Genomic DNA, 20478 nt, shown 5'->3' with positions numbered 1-20478 from the left:
CACCAACATAGAAAAGATATTTTTAACCATATGCATAACTCAAATCTAATTCTAATTAATAAGTTTGTTATGGATTTACTGAAAAATGTATTCTATTGTGCAAGTTAATTGCTAGTTTAATAAGAGCTGAATTTGTGATAGGATCCATTAATAAAACAAATTGTTTAGATATCATAAATTTATCTGAATTTCTCAAAATATTATTCCTTACATACCTAGGAATTACACACATACCCACTCACAAACATACATCACTGACACACACAGCTAAGACCTTATTAAAAGATCTTTGGGAATATTACTGTAAGCTGAAACATAAACCTGTAAATTGTTCTTTCCTATTGGCAATATTAGGTAATGTTATGTATTAAATACATCATCGACTAGTTTGAGGTGGGATGTATAATTACCTGTATAAGTATTTCTTCATATATAAACAAACAAAAATAGAATATTTCAACTTAATAAGATGGAAGACACAGTGGTCTAGATATGTTGATAATTAAGAATTTTGGCAAAAAAACAAAATTATGATATATAATATTTATAAATAGATATTGAATAATTTATTACCTTTCCAAATGACTTTCATATGAACTTTCTCTACTTTAGTATTTTAGTTATGATGCTTACTATGATAGAATAACAACTCTTAAAATATTTGTGTGTCTACATTTGTATAATTTATCCACAGTAGAATAATGGCTCTTAAAATATTTGTGTGTCTACATATGTATAATTTATCTACTTTCTCAGAAGTTAAAAAGGGAAAAATGCTTCACTTGGTTTAATTAACAACAGTCTCACGTTTCCTGTGGTTTCTTCTTTTCAGTAATTCTGAGCTCTTAAATACTGATGGAAAATATTAATATCTTTAATATAAATTTTAATAGCAAAATATTATGGATATTAAATAATTATGTTAAACATTTACTTTAAGTTTTAAAGCATGAATTCAGTAGATAAAAATATAACTTGTCTTCTCCACAATGTTACAAGTGGTTTTGGTATAGTGTCCATGTTTCTCAAGTATGCAGATGTCAAAGATAACTGCTCCCCTCCCCAGTTAAAATTTTACACTTCTGCATACTTTAAATTAATAAAAGAGAAGCACGAGGTGCCTATGGCACCTCAATTAAAAGGAAAATAAATGGCACTATAGGGTAGCAATGGGTCAGGTACTGATCCCCTTAAAATTCTGAATCTTTTCATATGTTAAAAGATTTGTCCACTGCTTCAAAAACATGCAGATGAATATTGGTGTGCCAGGAGACTAATAATGAGAACAATCTGTTTAGTAAATCTATTAACATAAACTCATATTTCCAAGTAACTAATAAATATGTCTGTGTTTCACAGACGTGTGTCTGAGGGCATCAGGCATAGAATACATTAAACAAAGTATTAATGGATGCCAAAGAACCATGATAATTCAGAAGGTGACTTGAGCTACTTCCTTTCTTCTTTCATTGGAATGATGACAGGCCATGCCAAAGAAAAGTACCTATAAAGCTTTGGTGTTCTTCTAGAATCCATGATTATATCATGGCAGGGTTTCTGTCCCTCAACCAGGAATTCAAAAAGAGCCACATAAATGCTAATTATACTTACCAAATAATGAGAGTAAAATAATAGATTCTGCGTTGTTTTGAAAAATAAACTATGAACTATTTAAGAAAAAAAAATTTAGAAACATAGCTCAAGGGGATCACTTTTCCAAGCCTGAGATAAAGTCAAAATAGAGAGATCCCTGAAAAGATTTCTCAACATTAAGATTGGCAGTTAATAGAATCACTAAATTAAAAAAAATTATTAAATGGTTATATTTCTTCCATTTTATAATCAAACACATAGGAACATGAACAGGAGAAAAGAGAAACATCTTAGCACACTAGTGGCATCACAGCTCATTAAAGAACTCCCAGTACTAAATTAATACATGTTTTACATAGTCTTTAATTTCAAGTCATTATAAGAATGAGATGCACTTAAAATTTCAACTAAATTCAGTGGGTGTGACATGAATGATATTAACACCAATCACAGGGCATGACAGAGGAGGTAAAAAATATTTTTGAATAAATATTAGTTAAATCAGAGTAGTAGCTATAAAATAATGAGATTATATCTCTATATATGTACATGTATTTATCTACATTTTGTACATACCATAACTCTTTATGTCATTGTACAACTGCACAAAATAGGTATAATCTTATGGGCCGAAGAGATCGGTGTTAGTATATATAAAATGTATTTTCTGAAAAATTGGTCTTATTGTGATAAATTAATATCCTTTTAAATTTGTTTTTAAATTGATTCATGGAAAGGAGAATAATTGTTAAGAATCTTGTTCTATAATTTAAAAGCAATTTCCATGGAGCATCCCTAGTCTCCCCACAAGAGCAGAAGCTCCTTTTAATTTATTTAAACATTAAAAGAAGAAGAAATATGTAAAGAGTACATCAAAGTTTAAAGAAATAACAGAGAATTCTGATCCCCATCACTGAAAAATCTGAACTGCCAGAATGTCATTGCACTCAAATAAAATTTTACCACATGAAATTTAAAATAAGAATAACAGTGATAAGTTTTCTGGTCAATCTGCCATAAATGCTAATAATATGGGTGCCATCAATATAGTAGCAGCTCTTTGCCCAAAGTATAGATGAGCCTTTTCTGTGGTCATACAGAAACTGTTATTTACAACGGTTTTTACATATACACATATTTATAAATTTAAGACTTATAGTCAGACATCGAGGGGGCAATGTGGACTTTACAAGAAAAATATTCTTAAAGTATCTAATAATGCATACCATATACAGCAATTTCATTGCTTGCCTTCTGGCATTGTGTACTTTCTTATACAATTGCACACATCCCTAAACTATACAGAAGAGCTATGCGATATTTAAATGTATAAGAAAATAGGATATCTTCTATTTCAATGTATGAATAAAGTGCACATTTTAAAACTAGGTGACAAAGAAAGTGTTACTGGAAGGGAATTAAAGAAATACATTTATTGGCTCACGTAACAATTTTATTTTATTAAGGATTATGGATTACCTCTTGTGAGGGAATTTTTAATGTCAAGGCTGTCTTCTTGGCAAATTCCGTTAATAAGTTGCATTTGTGACCTTGGTTTTATACAATCATGCAAAGCATATAATAGAATCACATGGAAACAAAGAAAATTTAAAAAATTAAATGAGGCAAAGGAATAGCAAGTTTTGCTGAGATTTTGCTTATTTCCATCGATACTCCTTTTATTGATTTTATGAACATACCTATTTATGCACTATACTCAAATACTGTACAAAACTGCAATAAATGTTACTATTTGACTACTTATGTTTCTACAAAAACACCATCGTAAAGGTGCATGTTTTAGTAAAAGTCAACTAATAACTGCTAATGTACATGTCAATCAAAAGTATTTGAGGTTTGCCAAAAACTTTGAATCTAGGCATAATACACAATATTTAACTTTTATTAGCATATTTCAGGGGCATAAATAATATTTTAAAATATTAAAAGAAAAATGAATTTTACCCATTAATAGCTAGTAATTATATAAAATTTAAAATTGTGGTTTCTAATTTAGCTGTGTGTGTGTGTGTGTTTATGTTTGTGCACATGAAATAATCCACAATCTATTGGTGATGTTTTAAAGTTGCAGTGTAAAAATGTTCAACCCTTACCAAAACCTCTTCTCGTATACAAAGCTGTTGTAAATTTGAGTCAGCGAAATTTAAAGTTGCAATTTACAAAAGCAGATTTACATTAATTCTTATCCGAAAGAACCGCTTTCACAAGAGAAATATGTGCCAATGAACTGCCCTTTCCTTTATAATTAGTGGCTTCTGAGTCTTGAAAAGAAGCCTTAAGGCAGAATTTGCAGTAAACAGGAAACGAGGAGAATCATATAAGTGCTTGTCGTAGTGTGGGGCACCTATGAATTCTCATCAGTGGGAGTTTTTGGCACAATTTTCTAATCCAATATGCATGTTGCTCCACAGCAACCAAACTGGATGCCTTTTCCAGTCTCCAGCACCAGTAAAATTCAGCTGATCAATTTCAATACAACACATACCTGGAAAGGTTAAGACACATTTATTTTCTTTTTTTTTTAAATTAAGGTAGTTTCCAATGATTAAAATGAATTGTAGGATTTCAATTACTACTTTCAAATAAACTCTGAAGCTAAAAATGTAATGACCATGACATTTCAATAGGTATTAAATCGTAGGCATAATTAACTTCCTGTCGGGCTGACTCATAATTATTTGAGCTTGTCATGCTGTAATATGTACATGGCTATAGATACTATATAGAGTAATTCATGGCTGATTTCAAATCTCTAGTTTTTCTTATGTGTGCCAAGCTTCCAATTACATTAGCAGGGACTCCGAGCACTCATGAACGGAGCTGATGTCAGATACAATGTTTGTTACTTCAAAGGATTCATCTAGGAATGACAATGATGTTATCTTCCATCATAATTAAGCAACAGTAGAAAATACCCCTACTTAAGAGCTAAACCAAAAAGGTCCACAAAGGGTTGTACAGGATCCCCATTTTCAACTCTATTAGAAGAATAGGAAATTAATCAGGTCATCTGAAATTCACTTTAAATCAGGTCCTAGGGTAAATCTTTTAAAAAGACAATGGCTGTTTTGGCATGGAGTGCTTTCTGTCTGCAGTTCCATGAGTTAGCAAATGCATGTCTCCATTAAAGGTCTACTGGTAAGCTATGTCACTATATACATACTGTACATGTTGGATCACAAATTAGCAGTTATTAGTCAGACTGTACATAGCAAAACAAACCAAATTTAATGTTGCTATACATCCCAAAGATAACATGGGTCTCAATTCAAGGACTGACCCCTAATACAGGTTCTCTGTTTAAATATGTAGCCCAGTAAACTAAATTAAATGTACCAAACAAAACTGGAAAAACTATTCTGGACATTCTGTCAATTTTGCTAACACTGTTAAAAGTTTTCTTGGCTTCAGCTGGCTTGTTTTCTGGCTTCTTGTTGGGTTCTGGCGTGGTTGCACTCTTGGAGATGGTGGAGAGAACTGGATCTTTTGAAAGATTCGGGGCATAATTGGCAACAGCCACTGCATAAGCGTTGTTCTGTATCATAACGGAAGCCTTTTCTTTTTTCTATTGAAAAATACAAAAATTAACAGAGTGTGGGTTGAGTCTGCTACTTAACATTTTCTAAAGTCCACTTCAAATTCTGAAAGAAAGTATCCTAATACAAATCATCAAGCATTAGAAAAAAACAGAAATTAGGAAAATAAATAAAGTTGTTTATTCAATTCCAAATCCATTAGGGTGAGAAAACCCCCAGTAAAATTAGTGGTACCACTTTCCTGGAGAATCTTTTTGGTTGTGGGTTGACATGGAAAATAACCAATAGAAAAATGCAACTTTAAAAAACAATATAACTTCTTTTCTCATGAGTCAGTCAAGTATTTGTCAAATGAATGACTGAATGAATAACTGAAATGTAGAAATATTTTAACAAGAGGAATGATAATCTACAATGAATGATCCCACATTTCTAGCTTAGGAACAGGATTCCATCCCACCTCACGTCAAAGTCATATAGCAATGCTTTACTCAGATGTTGGGAAATTGTAACCTTATGAAGATGGCAGTGCAACAAATACTAGAAACACACAAGGAGAATAAAATACAAAGTCTTGGATTTTTGCTTAGCTCATCCCGCTTCACTTTATAATCTCTAGTTCTACTATCACAAACTCTTGTCTGAGTCACTATTATCTCCTGCCTGGACTTTGTGTCTGTCTAGCTTGGCTTGACTTTGTCCAACCATTGGACACATTATGGCCACAGGGATCTTTTTTTAAGACATAAATTGGATCATTTAACTTCTATGCTTACATCCCTTAAATAATATTTCATGGAACTTAGAATGAAAACAACATTTTTTTTACAATGGCTTCTTTCTTTTGCTCATTACTTACTGGCTCCTCTGAAATAACCTCAGTTTTCAAAATACTTCCTTGCTTTAGTGCCATGCTTTTAGCCATGATATTTCCCCAGCCCAGAACACCTCAGTTTTGAAAACCTGGAATACCCTCTCCCCACCCCATTTTTCACATGAACACCAATTCCTTCTCTTATTTTGGTCTTGGTTTAAATGCCATTTCCTAAGAAAGGACTTTTTTTTTTTTTTTTTTTTTTTTTTTTTTTTTTGAGACGGAGTCTCGCTCTGTCACCCAGGCTGGAGTGCAGTGGCGCAATCTCGGCTCGCTGCAAGCTCCGCCTCCCGGGTTCACGCCATTCTCCTGCCTCAGCCTCCCGAGTAGCTGGGACTACAGGCGCCTGCCACCACGCCCAGCTAATTTTTTGTATTTTTTAGTAGAGACGGGGTTTCACCGTGGTCTCGATCTCCTGACCTCGTGATCCGCCCGCCTCGGCCTCCCAAAGTGCTGGGATTACAAGCGTGAGCCACCGTGCCCGGCAAGAAAGGACTTTCTTAAGGTCACTCTAACTAAACATCTCTTTGCTCCCATATATGCTCCTTCATAACACTCTAATTTGTTTCCATTATGACGTTTTTCAAAATGTGTTATTTCTTAGTCATGTGATTATTCGATTGACATCTTGCTTTCTCATTCAATGAAGGCTGGTGCTGCTTCTGTCTTGTTCACCTTTGAAATCTTAGCACTTAGCATGAAGCCTTCCACAAGTTAGCAGCATAATACATCAGTGAAATAATATATAATTCACTTAATAAAATGAAAATACAAATAGTACTTATCTGTTTCTTTACTAATATAAATATATTGTTAGTTACTTGAATACAAAGTAAATTGAGACAGCAGTGAATTATCCAAAATAGTGAGCAGGGTGTAAAGCAACAGATATAGAGGACAAATTGGTCTACAATCATATTTTGACTCTTAGTTATTTTAATTAAGAGCTCTCAAAGTGTTCAAATAAGTTTAAAAAGGAGCTCTGAAAGCCCAGAAGATTCTAAAAACAGTCATGGATTACCCATCTTTCACTGGCCTGAGTTTCTTCCTCTCCTTTTTCCCCTGCTGACATTCTTCCAGATCTGGCTTAATTATGAAAGAAGGAAGGACGGGAGATCACCATTTGTAACTTTGTAAAAGCTACAAAACATCTCTTCTTCAGTAATGATGCATTTAGTTCCCGTGTTACAAATAGAGGATAATATCCTAGTGAAAAACTGATAAGGAAATTATAGCGAACACTTTTTGAGCACTAGAATGTGTCAGGTTGATTGTTAGCCGAGGTGACATCTCTGACAAACCTCACTACGGGATAGGAAGTTCCCTTATTAACCCCATGATATAAGTTCAACAATGAAGGCTAAAAATGTTTTGTGACTTGACCGGGTCTGTGCCTATTAAATGGCTGAAAAAGCTCTCAAACTTAGATGTATCTGACTTCTAAATCTCTGCTTTTAAACACCATGCCACATGCTTTTTGGTCTGAGGAAGCTGTTTGAGACATGGAGTATGCTTTTTCCTAAAATATTCTTGTTGAGGTTTATATCTCTAGGTCAATCATCAAAAAGGGCTTTTCAACTCATAATGTATATAACATACAGTGTTTACATTATTATTTGAACCAAACTGAAACATCATTTAAAATGATATCAGATTGCACATATAAAGAATCTGGGCCTTGAGAAAGCTCCTTAATATTTTTCTTCAGCTTGTAACTTGACAAAAGGAAGATAATGATACTAAAGGTATATCAAACTGTTGTAATAAACAAATGGACGAATATATTATTCTAACCACATTGAGAAACATATATTCTCCTAGAGGAGTGCAAATCATAACTACTACAAGCCAGACAGTGATTACTGGTGTACAAGATGTAAAGGCAATATAATTTATTATGTTTTAGGTAGAAGAAGACAAATATTTTGTTGAAGAACTCAAGGAAAGTTTGATGGAAGCAGGACATTTATGTTGGATGAGGAACTATGGTGTAGGATTTAGGCATGTAGACAAAGAAACATAAAATGTAAATGTCTTTTTTTGCAACAGGAGTCCCCAGCTAGAAACCCTATACTAATTTTAACGAATATTTTCTTGCCCCTCACTTGAATATCCTTCAATTGCACATATATGCTCAGGAAATACAGGCACAAAATCTCTGAAAAACTCTAGAGCAGAGGGACTAACCAATCTGAACAGATACTCTGACCAATCAGAACTGATATTGGCTGTAAAAATCAAGCAGCAGCACATACCAGCCAAGTATCAACCCTGCATATTTGTCTGTTGGCATTTTTTGTTTTATGTTAACACTGTGGAATCTTTAATAAGCAGTGTTAAAACTCGTTCCAAGTTATGTTTATAATTTTTATTGACAGCTATAAATAACAAAATCCACCTTATTTTCTTCATTGTTTAAAGTATGGCTTCAATCTCTGAATCGGCGTAAACTTCAGAGTAGGGCTCAGAACTTAAAAAGGTAATGGTTTTGGCTTCAAAGTGCTCTCTTGTAACTTGGAAACTACCATTTTCAGGACCAAGTAAGCAAAATACAACAGCTATAAGTACCATTTTTAGTTAAGAACCCAGTGCCTGGCACCTGTAATTTCTTACCAATTCACTGAATGAAGGGCAGGGCATTCCTACGGTGCTGTATCTTCTCACTCAATTCCTAGCCTCAGCACAGCAAAGCTTTTCTGGCTCAGAATTTTACAAAGTCTTATTTTAAAGGGGAAAATAACTCCCCTGAATCCGTTTAAAAGTAATAACTGCAAATCTATAGTAAAGCAGACTGTTTTTCTTTGTTTAAAATTAAAACCATGTTTATGGAGAAAAACATACTGTTGAATTCATAGCTGACCTACAATTCTAAGATCTTCTAAAGCAGAGTCTATAGGTTAAGTCTACATAATATATATTATTAATATTCTTTATAAGACACAGATTTGATAGTGATAATACCAAAGAATATCCATACCCTAGCTAAATGATATCCAGGAGGTATTACATGGCCCTATTCACTATTGACTTCTATTAAAAATAACTGTGTTGGGAGAAATTGTGCTATAGAGACCTTTTCGAATATCATGTGGGCTTCGGATCAAGCCAGACCATCAGCAGGCTGAATCCTTGGGCCACATGACTGATTTTACTTTATTTAATGTAACTTTTAGCTTACACTCAGAACCTGAAGAAAAATAGTCCAATGAAACCTTTTGTGTTAGTGATTAAAAACAGTACTCATTTCCATAAATGAATTTTTTAATGCTCATGTTCCTATACAATTTTTGTTTCTTTTGAGAACTAGAAAAGTTCGGATAGTTCTGACTGCCTAATTCCTATTGCCTCATCTCATGGTATATTTCTACTTTAAGGCACCTAGATAGGCCATTTCATATCATTTTTGAGAATAAGGCCAGGTATAGCCAAAAATAAACACTGTGTTCCAGAAGTCGATTTTAAAAAAAAAGGTAATGTTACCAGTTGAGAATGGGATCAGTGGGAAGGAGACTGCGGATCATGCAGGCAAACTGACACTATTTTCTATTAATCGTAAGTAATTCTCATGGCTTTTGAAAGCTATGCGTGAATGACTGACAAAATATCTCTCCGGAATTCTTAACCACTAAATTTCACTAGACTTCTCTACCTACATGTCCCACAGGTAATTAAAAGAAAAAAATGTCCAGAAGTGCACTCAGCTTCCATCCACTCTCACTTCCTGCTGAAATCTGTACACTCACTTGTACCCCCAACCTGTGACTGGTAACACAATTCAGTCAGAACTGATAATTAACTCCACATTGTCCCCTGGTTACCTCCTTACCATAACCAGGCTAAAACTGATTCAGCTGTGAGTCACATCGACCGACCGAGACAACACTTTGTACTGCCTGTACTTAGTTGCCATTTCATGCTTTTCTGCAGGACCCTGGGGCTTGCCTCTATAATTAAACATGTATGTATCTTTTTCACTTTTGTTTTCCTTTCACTTCATTGTAAGCTCTTTGAAGGCACAGACTGTGTATTGCAGAGCTCCTAGCATAGTTCCTGGCTCAGAGCAGGCTCAGAAACATTTGCTTAATGCTAAATGAGTGGCATGTAACTAAAATGCTTACTATGATAAAAAAATATATATAACATATAAAGTATAACTTAATATGTTATATAGACTATAATAAATACTTTATCAGATCAATTGATACAGAATTCAGTAGCTTATTCTACAATTCTTTTATGTAAGTCTCCCGAATGTCTTCAATTTCACTATCTACAGATATGTAAGACTGGGAAACAATAAAACAGGCTAAATTAAAAAAAACAAAGCTTGTGGAAGCTGTTTTACTTGTGATTTAGACCCATATCAGAAGGTGAAGATTTGATTTATAAACAAAATAAATTTTTTTTATATATTATCTGGGTGGGGGTAGAGTAAACTATGCTGTTATACAGTTTGTTGAATGTTCAGTTGTCAATGAAGTGGAATGAAAAAGAAATATAACCCACGCAAATTGATTTTCCATTTTAAAATGACATTTAGTAGGCTTAAGTATATTTTGAGTGTATTACTTCATTGAAGTCTTTGGATATATATTTAAAATATCAAGTCTGGAAAAACCTGGATTACAGAAATTAAAATGTCTTACACCATGGTGTCAAAACAGTCTTGACTTCCTATGAGTGGTAGAGAAAATAATTTGCTAGTAATTCAGCCGATGTTCTAGCTAACATATAAACACCTATGAGTAAAGTGACCTGGCATTTGAATGAAAATAACAGTTACATGGTTTGGAGTCAGAAAGAATCTTAGGGACTATTCCTTACAATAAAGAAATGGGGCTCTCATTCAGACACTAAATATAATAGGCTTTGGAGAAAAAAATCAGGTCTCCAAAGTGCAAATCTATGCTTTTTCTACCATACCATGTTGCCTTTTTACAGTTACTGTGGCTACTAGAAAGCCCATTACTTGTAAAATAACAACATGCTCACTGGTCAGATAATGCTATTGTTAACTGTCTACTAATCATCCTGACTGAGAAAAGTGATACTTACAGAAGATTGTTTGAAGGTTAAACAGTCCATCCACTTCTCTAAGTACTCTAAAGTCTTTTCTTGGAATAAACTGGGCCATGAGAAAGCTATATACTTGGACCATATTAGCTTAGCTCCTTGAAGAATTGCTTTCACTGAGTTGTATGTTAATGTAATGCCTTCAGCTTTTATTGAAGGGGACTACAAGAAACATCAATATGAAATCCATTATTGCGTTTATTGGGAAAAATTTGACATCACTTTCTACAGTACCCAGCTTCCTCTAATTAAAAAAAAAATGATATTTTGTTTTTTCAAAAGGCAATTTCAGTGTAAGGAAAAGTTTTTCTCTGAGAAAACTTATATATCTAAAGCAAAATAACTCTTCCCTCCCCCAAGGTGTTACTTTGGTCACCAAGAAACTGAGAATTTGAAGCTTAACTGCTATTGCTATGGACTGCAGCTAATGTGCTGGCCCAAAGGTGAATGTATTTGAATCTATTTTCTTTCATCTTGATTTTCTAATTTTATATCTATTTTATTTAATTATCATTTAAATACATGCATTCTTTTGATGAACTGCGTGAAATACTTTGGAACAAGGCAGGATGTTATAAATGCAAATAAATAAATAAATACACTTGAAAATGTGATGTTTTCTATGAATTAAATAAAATGACTCATAAAACAATGGCACATTCCATAACTGTTTGCATATTTTGTTCCTATGTCTATGTTTTGAGTAAATTATTATCTAGTGTTTTCTATAATTTCCTTAGCCAGTTTGGACTCACTGACTCAGATTTAGAATTGAAAGCAATCTCAAGGAATTACAGTAAATACACTTTTTATCAACTCAATAAGATATGTACTAAATACTGTGCTAAGTAACAGCAGATATGATGATAAATAAGGCAAAATATTGCCCACTCAGATCTCGTAAACTAGTGTAAGAAACAGACTTATTTACAATGTAACTATAATGTAATGAGATGTTGTAAAAATAATTTGTACCGAGTGGTGTCGAAACACAATTTGGGGAACGAGAGGAGTTAAATACATTAATCTGAAAAGTTTTCATATTATGTAAAACCAGATAGATCTTAACAAATAATAGGAGTTTGTCAGTTAGCAGCAGCAGAAGAGGTATTATCACAAGAGGGGTCAGCAGGTCTGATGTTATGGAACTATGAAGAGGCATGGATGTTTGGGAAAATGATTGTGGCTAGTAATGGTTAGAGAAAGAATATGATTATGAAACTTAGATCTAACCTCAATCCTGGGTTCACTACCTATTAGATGTGTGATTCTGACCAAGGAACTTTATTGACCAATTCTCATTTCTAAAATAGAAATATTCCCAGACACGTGGAAGTAAAAACATAATAAAAAATCTTCCTTATTATTCATCATAGAAACAAACATAAGAGAAAACTATATACTTGGACTATATTAGCTTAGCTCCTTGAATAACTGCTTTTAATAATTGATTAAAGAACTGAAGAGTTAGTTAAATGATCTGATTTATGATTTAGAATAACTGACAGTAATGTAGAGATAGATAAGAAGAAGACACGATTAAAAATAGAAAGGAGTAAAAAAAAACTATAAAAAGTGTGAGAGATGGTGAAAATATGGTCTAAGATATGTAAGGAGAATAATGGACAAGATTTAATGACTGACTGGATGTTGAGTGATACTTCCGAGTTGTTGGCTTATAAGATTAGGTTGTGGCATTAACTGAAGTATCAATACTGATGAATAACTAGGTATGGGCAGTGGAAAGATATAAAATCAATTTTCTTTTATTCTTTCTAAAACAGATATTGTCATATTCAGGTTGGGACTGAGGTTGAGATGTTATATTCAGGTAGAAATGTTCCAGGAATAGGTTAGATATATTATCTTGTAAGTTAAAAGGTACGGTGTATAGTTATCAATAATGACCTTGAATAGTGAAATGAAGGCATGGGTTTTAAATTTTGATTGGGTAATACCTCTTTAACTCATACCATATTTACTGAGCACCTAATACATGTAAGAACCTGTACAAAATGCCAGAAAGAAGTGATGTGTTAAACAAAACTGGTCATTGTCATGATCAGTGAAAGAGTTGAGACAGAAACATGCAGTTACAACCTACAGTCAAGGCTATAATGCAAAAGAACAGAGTACTGTACACACTTATAATGGAGGCCTAATCATTTGCAAGGGCAGGGGAGGGCTCAAACATTTCCTGAGGAATTGATATTTGTGCTGAGGATGGCAAATGGGGGGACAGTATGCTTAGTGTTGCAGATATTCATGCAAGCATTGTCAGTAAAACCCATAAAGTGAGAATCACACAGTGAATACTGAAAACAAAAACAGCATTAAAGAAAGCAGAATTGACTGTCTTTAGGGATAAACAAGAACAGATGCCAGGGAAGCTGGGTCCTCTCTGAACTCTGGCAGAGAATCAAAAAACAGAAAATGAATAGTGGCAGCTGCCAGGATGTGAGGGAAGAAAGCTGATACTCTGAAGTTTGATTTAAGAAAGAACAGAAGAGAAAAAGTTGCTGTGCTGAGCCTGAAGAATGATTCTGGAGCACAACAGTAAAAAAATTTAATGGGGATGCCTTGAGAAAAATAGGAAAATTATTTTCAGATCTTAAAATATGGAATGCTCTTATTAGTGCTCTTCAGCTACAAGATAGTAAATGAAAAGGAATTTAGATTATAGTTGGTCGAGAATTAAGTTGAAAGTTATAAGATAACATTGCAAGCAATGCTTTAAAAAAGTCTGAATATAGAAAAGAGGGGAGAAACTGAGGATGTGGGAAGAAAGTGGCATAGACTTGGAATGTTTTCTTCTTGGTAAATTAAGCATATGAAGCATCTTCATAAGCTGAAAGAAAGGAGGCAGTGGAAAATAATAAGATGGCTTTGAAGACATAAAATAAGGAAACAATAACTAATGGAACAGGTTTGAGAAAGCAAGAAGAATAGAGATCCAATCAAGAGGTGGGTTGAAAAAATTTGTATTGAGCAAAAGGAGGAAAGGAAAAACATTGGATATGAAAAAGGGTTCCATAAGAGCCTGGGGTTGCATAAATAGACACCTTTGTATTTGGAAAGGCATAACAATTCAGAGTTTGATAATCTGATCCAGCACTGTATTTTTCTAATGATAAGGTTTTCTTGTCTAATTTCACAACCGAGGCTAAAAGTAGTGTAAAGTCCTGCCCAAGCTCACAGAACAAGGTAGCTTTGCCTTTTAATATAGGGCTCAAACGTAGCTTGAGTATAACTCAGAGTGTTTATTTATTTATTTGCAAAAACTAAATTTAAGTAACAGTGCACATTCTGCATGTAATATGTCGAGTGTGCAATCCACATGTAAACAGGTTAAAGACATATGTCTTTTTCTTAACACATACAATATCAATATGGAGCTGAATCATTATTCTTATGGGGCAAATTGATACTTGATATTTTATGAATTTTCAAAGAACTTTCCATTTGCTAGTTGGATTGACAGATAACCACTTTGCTCATGTTTACTAATGTCAAAACAAAAGGACTTCCACAAGCCTGGTTAGTCAGAAAGGACGCTAAAAACAGTCTGTGGACAGAAACTCTGTATTTAAAGAAAATTATAATATTCTGCTTAAAAATTAAGTCTAAGGAATATTAAGATAAAAGTATATTACACTGAAATATCTTTTAGGCAGATAGGCTACTTTAGGGCACTCTTCTGGATATCCTTTTAGTTTTAAGGACATTTTAATTCTTAGTCTGCAGGTAGGTTTATGAAACAGCTCTCAAAACTCATCTGAATCATGAAATTGGATAGAATACCCACTGATAAATTCATTATAAGTATTTTTTACAAAACTTTCCATGAAGGCAAAGAAGTGCTCCCACTGGTATTACATTGTCAGATTTAAGATCACAAACTCGTTCATTCTTTTATACAATGAATATTTATGAAATGCCTGCTGAGGACCAGGCACTGTGCTGGACACTCTAGCTATGGAGAAGGAAATAAGAACAGCGATGTCTGATACATTGTTTTCCTGAAGTAAACCACAAGAACGAAAATAACATAAACAATGTTCATTCTTTTCCTGAAAATTAGGTTGGAACCTCAGTGATTTTGACATAGATTTATCCCGGCTATGTGTAATTTGGCATATGGATAGACTTATTCATGAAGGTAAGCTATTGCCTTTATAGAGCATTATCAATTATTTGTTTTTCACATTTAGAGGTACTTCTGTTTTCCAAGGTAAAGAGTTGAGAAGGCATATCATTTCAGAATGTCAATTTGGCACTCTCTAATATTAAAATAATATATCAATAAATTTATATATGGGAATTCATGGCACAAAACATTTGTCTTTTGTGACATATTTACAAAGGTCTAATATTTTATCTCCAAAAAGTTGGTATAAAGATGCATGTGTAACCAATATACCTTAAAAAATAATTGCATAGATACCATGAAAAAGCAGTACACCATATGGGCAATGAAAACATAAATCAATACTAAAATGTAATGGAAATGCGGAAACAGCCCAGAAGTTAAGCATACAAAATTGACCAGATTCCTTTTAATATTTATTTGTTGGCTCTGTTAGTAGGGAAAACACAACTTATAAAATTAAATAAATCATCAGTCTTATTAAAATTTCTATGGCTTACAAAATTAAGGAAAAAGACCAAGACTTTTAAACTATAACATTTACTGCTTGCATATTTAAACTGTAACATGGTCATAGAAATGAAAAAATATATTCAAATAACTGAAAAAGAAATCAAATCTGCCAGTATGTTAATCCAAATTGAATAAAAGAAGTATTTAGGTTGATACAATGTTAAAGATATCCTCTGAATACAACTTTTTACCATTATTAAGAATATAGATGATTATGATACATTCAAAGCCTCCGCTTAGGCAGATACATAATCTACAGAGTATGAAAGGAAACAGCTGTTATATCAATGCACAATCTCCCATTAGATTCAGTACGTGAAACCTAAATATGGACAGCAATACTCTCAACAGAAGTTAATCTTAAAAACAAATAACTTTTCCCTTTTAGACCATATGAGCAATGTAAAATTCCTAAGCATTCCAGCACCGACATATTTATTCCATACAACATGGGAAAGGTTTTGAAAAAATGCTATCTGGGCTTTTACAATCAATCAGCAGAGCCTGGAACAGGTGAAGAGGATTCAATTCATTGATAGAGCCTGGAATTCTATAATAAGTAAAATTAATGCCCATTTTCTTTTTCCAATCTCTTTATAATAATGCAGTGTGGTGTTAAAACCATGAACTTAACAGTCAGACAGGTAGATCGGAGTTCAAGTATACTTACCAACAAGATGTGTAAGCTTGGGCAAGTAAATAACTTTACTGTTTCAGATTCTTCATGAGTAAAAATGAGAATAAGAAGGCAGTCTAGTCATAAGGATGCTATAAAGATTATGCAAGAGAGCATATGTAAAACACTTAGCATAGTGCCTGACACAGCTCAACAGATGATACGGAGTGGTTTTCATGGAAGTATTACTACTACAAGCACTCCTAAAGGATTTCAGGCAAGAACACTTTAAAAGAAATTGATATGATTCAAATTCATATATATATGGATGTCTTTAATGTCAGTTTTTAGAAACATATCTGTTACAAGCTGAATTCATTAGGGTATTTTCTCAATAATGATAACACGGAAGCTGTCACTTACCTTGTCATTTACTACACTCTTCCCATCCCAAGCCCATCCTCTTTTGGTGAAGTAATTAACAGTTGCAAATTCAATTAGGGCAGAGAACACAAATGCATAACAAACAGCAATAAACCAGTCCATGGCAGTTGCATAAGCCACTTTGGGGAGAGAATTCCGAGCACTGATGCTTAGAGTTGTCATCGTTAGGACAGTTGTTACTCCTGCAAAAGAAAAGGTAGGAACAAAAAAAAACATCAATAGGTACTAGCAGGACAGCATGGGAAGTTCTCCCTCCATCCCCCAAAGCTTTTACTACTCTTATCCACTAAAAAGGAATAAATAAATGAGTAAATACTAGAATACAGTGTAAAGTTAATTATCTTAAGTGGTTATGGTATTTCGTGATGTAATGTCTCTCAAAATACTTTCGGTTTCCATTTTTGTTCTGTATAAAAATCACTTTTCCTCTTCTTAAGTACTATTGAAGTTAAAAAGACTGGGGATACTGAAGTATAATTACCTACAAGGAAAAGCAGGCACTTTAAATGGGCCCATTGCCAATTAATACATATTTTTGAAATCTTATAAAATCCTCACATTAATTTGTTCATCATTTATTTGAATCATGTTAAGCAATGGACCAATAACCCACAGAAGTAATCATGAAGGAACCGTGATTTAAAAATACTTCAAGAGGCTGGGCACGGTGGCTCATGCCTGTAATCCCAGCACTTTGGGAGGCCGAGGTGGGTGGATCACAAGGTCAGGAGTTCAAGACCAGCCTGGCCAAGACGGTGAAACCCCGTCTCTATTAAAAATACAAAAATTAGCCCAGCATGGTGGTGGGTGCCTGTAATCCCATCTACTTGGGAGGCTGAGGCAGGGAGTTGCTTAAACCCGAGAGGCAGAGGTTGCAGTGAGCCGAGATCACAATGCTGCACTCCAGCCTGGGTGACAGAGCAAAAGTCCATTGAAAGAAAGCAAGAAGGAAGGAAGGAAGGAAGGAAGGAAGGAGGAAGGGAGGGAGGGAGGGAGAGAGGAAAGAAGGAAGAAAGGAAGGAAGAAACAGAGAGAAAGAAAGAAACTAAGGAAGAAAGAAGAATACTTCAAGCACGACTATTTCAGTATGAAATTAATAATTCTGGATTGCTCAGCATTACGAGGACATAATTTTCTTTTAAAACATAACTTAGAATCCATAAAATATAAAGCAAACCACTAAAAACAAAACCTCATAAAATATAATTAATTATTTTGTAATTTTCTTGGTTTTAAAATAATATATTTCCTTTCCTTTTAACATAGCTTTTCTGACAGTGGTAAGGGAAGTCACAATTGTTAAAAGAAAAGAAGGCAATAATTCAGGAGGTAAATTGCATTATAAGTCCTCAAAATGGCTACTACAATAACCTGTTTTGTCAGGGATCCAATATAAGTTTAATTGTGTGCCCTGGAGGTACATTAAATTAAAAGAAAATATGAAAATGTTAAAGAAATGTTCGTTCATATTTGAAGGTTCTTTGTATTTTATTTTCCTTTAGGATAAAGCAGTATTTTTATTCATTTACAAAACAGTAATTCTAAATAGCAATAATTCCAGTAAAGCATGAGTAAATGCATCTAGAAATACCATATGATTGTAATAGTAAGAATGACAGAAAAAAGGAACTTTATTTCACCGCTTGCTGACTTATTAAAAACCACATTTACAGAAACATAGTGTGCTTGCATGTGCTGAACTGCGAAAGGTTTCAGACTGATATGTTGCTTTCATTTGAGACTTTTGTACAAAAGAATAGAATATAAAACAAATACACACATACATATATACATATACATGTATGTACATATATGTGTATATACACACAATATAGGAAATGAAAATAACAAATCAGCCGCAATTGTAAAGGTAATACAAAAAAAGTTGCTTTTTAAAAGAGGTATTATCATCAAAATGTTAGTAAAACTTTAAAAAATTGATACACTCCTGGTATTGAGGAAGATATGGGGCATTACAAATTTGTGTCATACCTAAGAAACTGTTGTCTAATCCAAGGTCGTGAAGAATTAGGCCTATTTTTCTTATCAGTTTTAGAGTTTTGGGTCTTTCCAGTAAGTCTTTGGTCCATTTTGAGTTCATTTTTGTGTGTGGTGTAAGTTAGACGTCCACATCCATTCTTTTGCCCCTAGATAGCCCGTTGTCCCAGAACCATGTGTGAGAAAAGACTTTTGTTTCCCCATTAGATTATCTTGGACACTTCGTTGAGAATCAATTGACCATAGATATATGGGATATCTCTGTACTCCAAATTTTATACCCTTGATATACATATTTATCCTTAGTCAAGTTTTACACTGTTTTGATGACTATAGCTTTAAATTAACTTTTGAAATCAAGAAGCTTGGGTCCCTTTTTATTCATCAGTCTTACTTTTCTTCAAGATTGTTTTGGCTATTCAGGATCCCTTACATTTCTGTATGTTGTTATGGTTTTGTTATGGTCATTTTGTTCATTTCTGCAAAAAAGGTCATTGGAATTTTAATAAGTATTTCATTAAATCTGCACATATTTGGTAGTAATGCCATTTTAATGATATTAAGTCTTTCAATCTTTGAACACAGGATATATTTCCATTAGATCAATCTCTCTCTCTCTCTCTCGCTCTCTCTCTCTTTCTCTATAATAAACATTTCCATTTATTTAGGGCTTCTTTAATTTCATACAGCAACATTCTATAGTTTTCAGTGTATAAGTCTTTCATCTCCTTGGTTAAATGTATTTATAGATATTGTATTTGTTTGGATGCTAATGTAAATGGAATGGTTTTCTTAACTTTCTGTTCAGACTGTTCATTGCTTATGTACAAAAACACAACTGATTTTTTTTGTGTTGATTTTGTACCCTGCACTTTTGCTGAATTTGTTTAATAGCTGTAACAATTATGATGTGGTTCGTTAAGGGTCTTCTATAAATAAGATCATACAAATAGAGAGAGTTTTACTTCTTCCTTTCCAATCTATATATTTTTATTTGTTTTTCTTACCTAATGGCCCTAGCTAGAACCTGTAGTATAACGTTGAATAGAATTGGTGAGAGCAGACATCTGTGTCTTATTTCTGATGTTAGGGAGAAACTTTAATCCTTCACCTATAGGTATGATTGTTTTCATTTTTTTGACTTTCCACAAATATGTTGTATTATATTGATTTGATTTTTGTATGCTGACCCAACCTTGCATTTCTGGGATAAATCCCACTTTGTCATGCTATGTAATCCTTTTAAAATGTGGCTGATTTTAGTTTGCTAGTATTTTATTGAGGGCATCTGCATCTATATTTATAAGGAATATGGAACTGTAGGTTTTTTATTGTCATTTCTTTCTCTAGTTTGGTACTGGTATCTTGGCAATACAGCCTGATAAAATGAGTCAGGAAATGTTTCCTTCTCATGTATTTTCTGGAATATTTTGAGAAAGATTGTTGTTAATTCTTTATATGTTTGGTAGAACTCACCAGTGAAGCCATTTGACCTTGAGGTTTCCTTAATTGGAAGATTTTGTTTACTAAACTCATAGTTTTATTTGTTATAGGTTTATTCAGAATCTTGAGTCAATTTTGGTCATGCATAGTTTCTAGGAATTGTTATAGTTAATCTAGATTATCTAAATTTTTGGCATACAATTGTTCCCAGAATTAGTTT

The 20478-nt window shown here is 33.4% G+C and overlaps 1 protein-coding gene across 6 annotated transcripts in view; it reads right to left on the bottom strand.

Moving 5' to 3' along the window:
• Positions 1–1936: 1936 nt before the first annotated feature.
• The window catches only part of GABRA2 (gamma-aminobutyric acid type A receptor alpha2 subunit), a 143759-nt gene continuing 125217 nt past the window's right edge, over positions 1937–20478 (bottom strand). For 4 of the 6 annotated variants that reach the window (XM_030800987.1, XM_003258401.3, XM_030800985.1 and 1 more), the window contains 2 exons: positions 16797–16999; positions 1937–5179 (listed from right to left, as the gene is read on the bottom strand). In XM_030800987.1, the coding sequence (XP_030656847.1) occupies positions 4883–5179; positions 16797–16999 (500 nt within the window). In that variant the 3' untranslated portion in view covers positions 1937–4882. Of the gene's footprint in view, positions 5180–11079; positions 11260–15655; positions 17000–20478 lie in introns of those variants that run through there. The other 2 variants (XM_030800988.1, XM_030800986.1) reach the window with 2 other exon arrangements.

The sequence above is a fragment of the Nomascus leucogenys genome, chromosome 20 (genome assembly GCF_006542625.1).
Source record: "Nomascus leucogenys isolate Asia chromosome 20, Asia_NLE_v1, whole genome shotgun sequence".
NCBI lineage: Eukaryota > Metazoa > Chordata > Mammalia > Primates > Hylobatidae > Nomascus > Nomascus leucogenys.
This window is presented reverse-complemented; position numbering and strand designations above follow the sequence as displayed.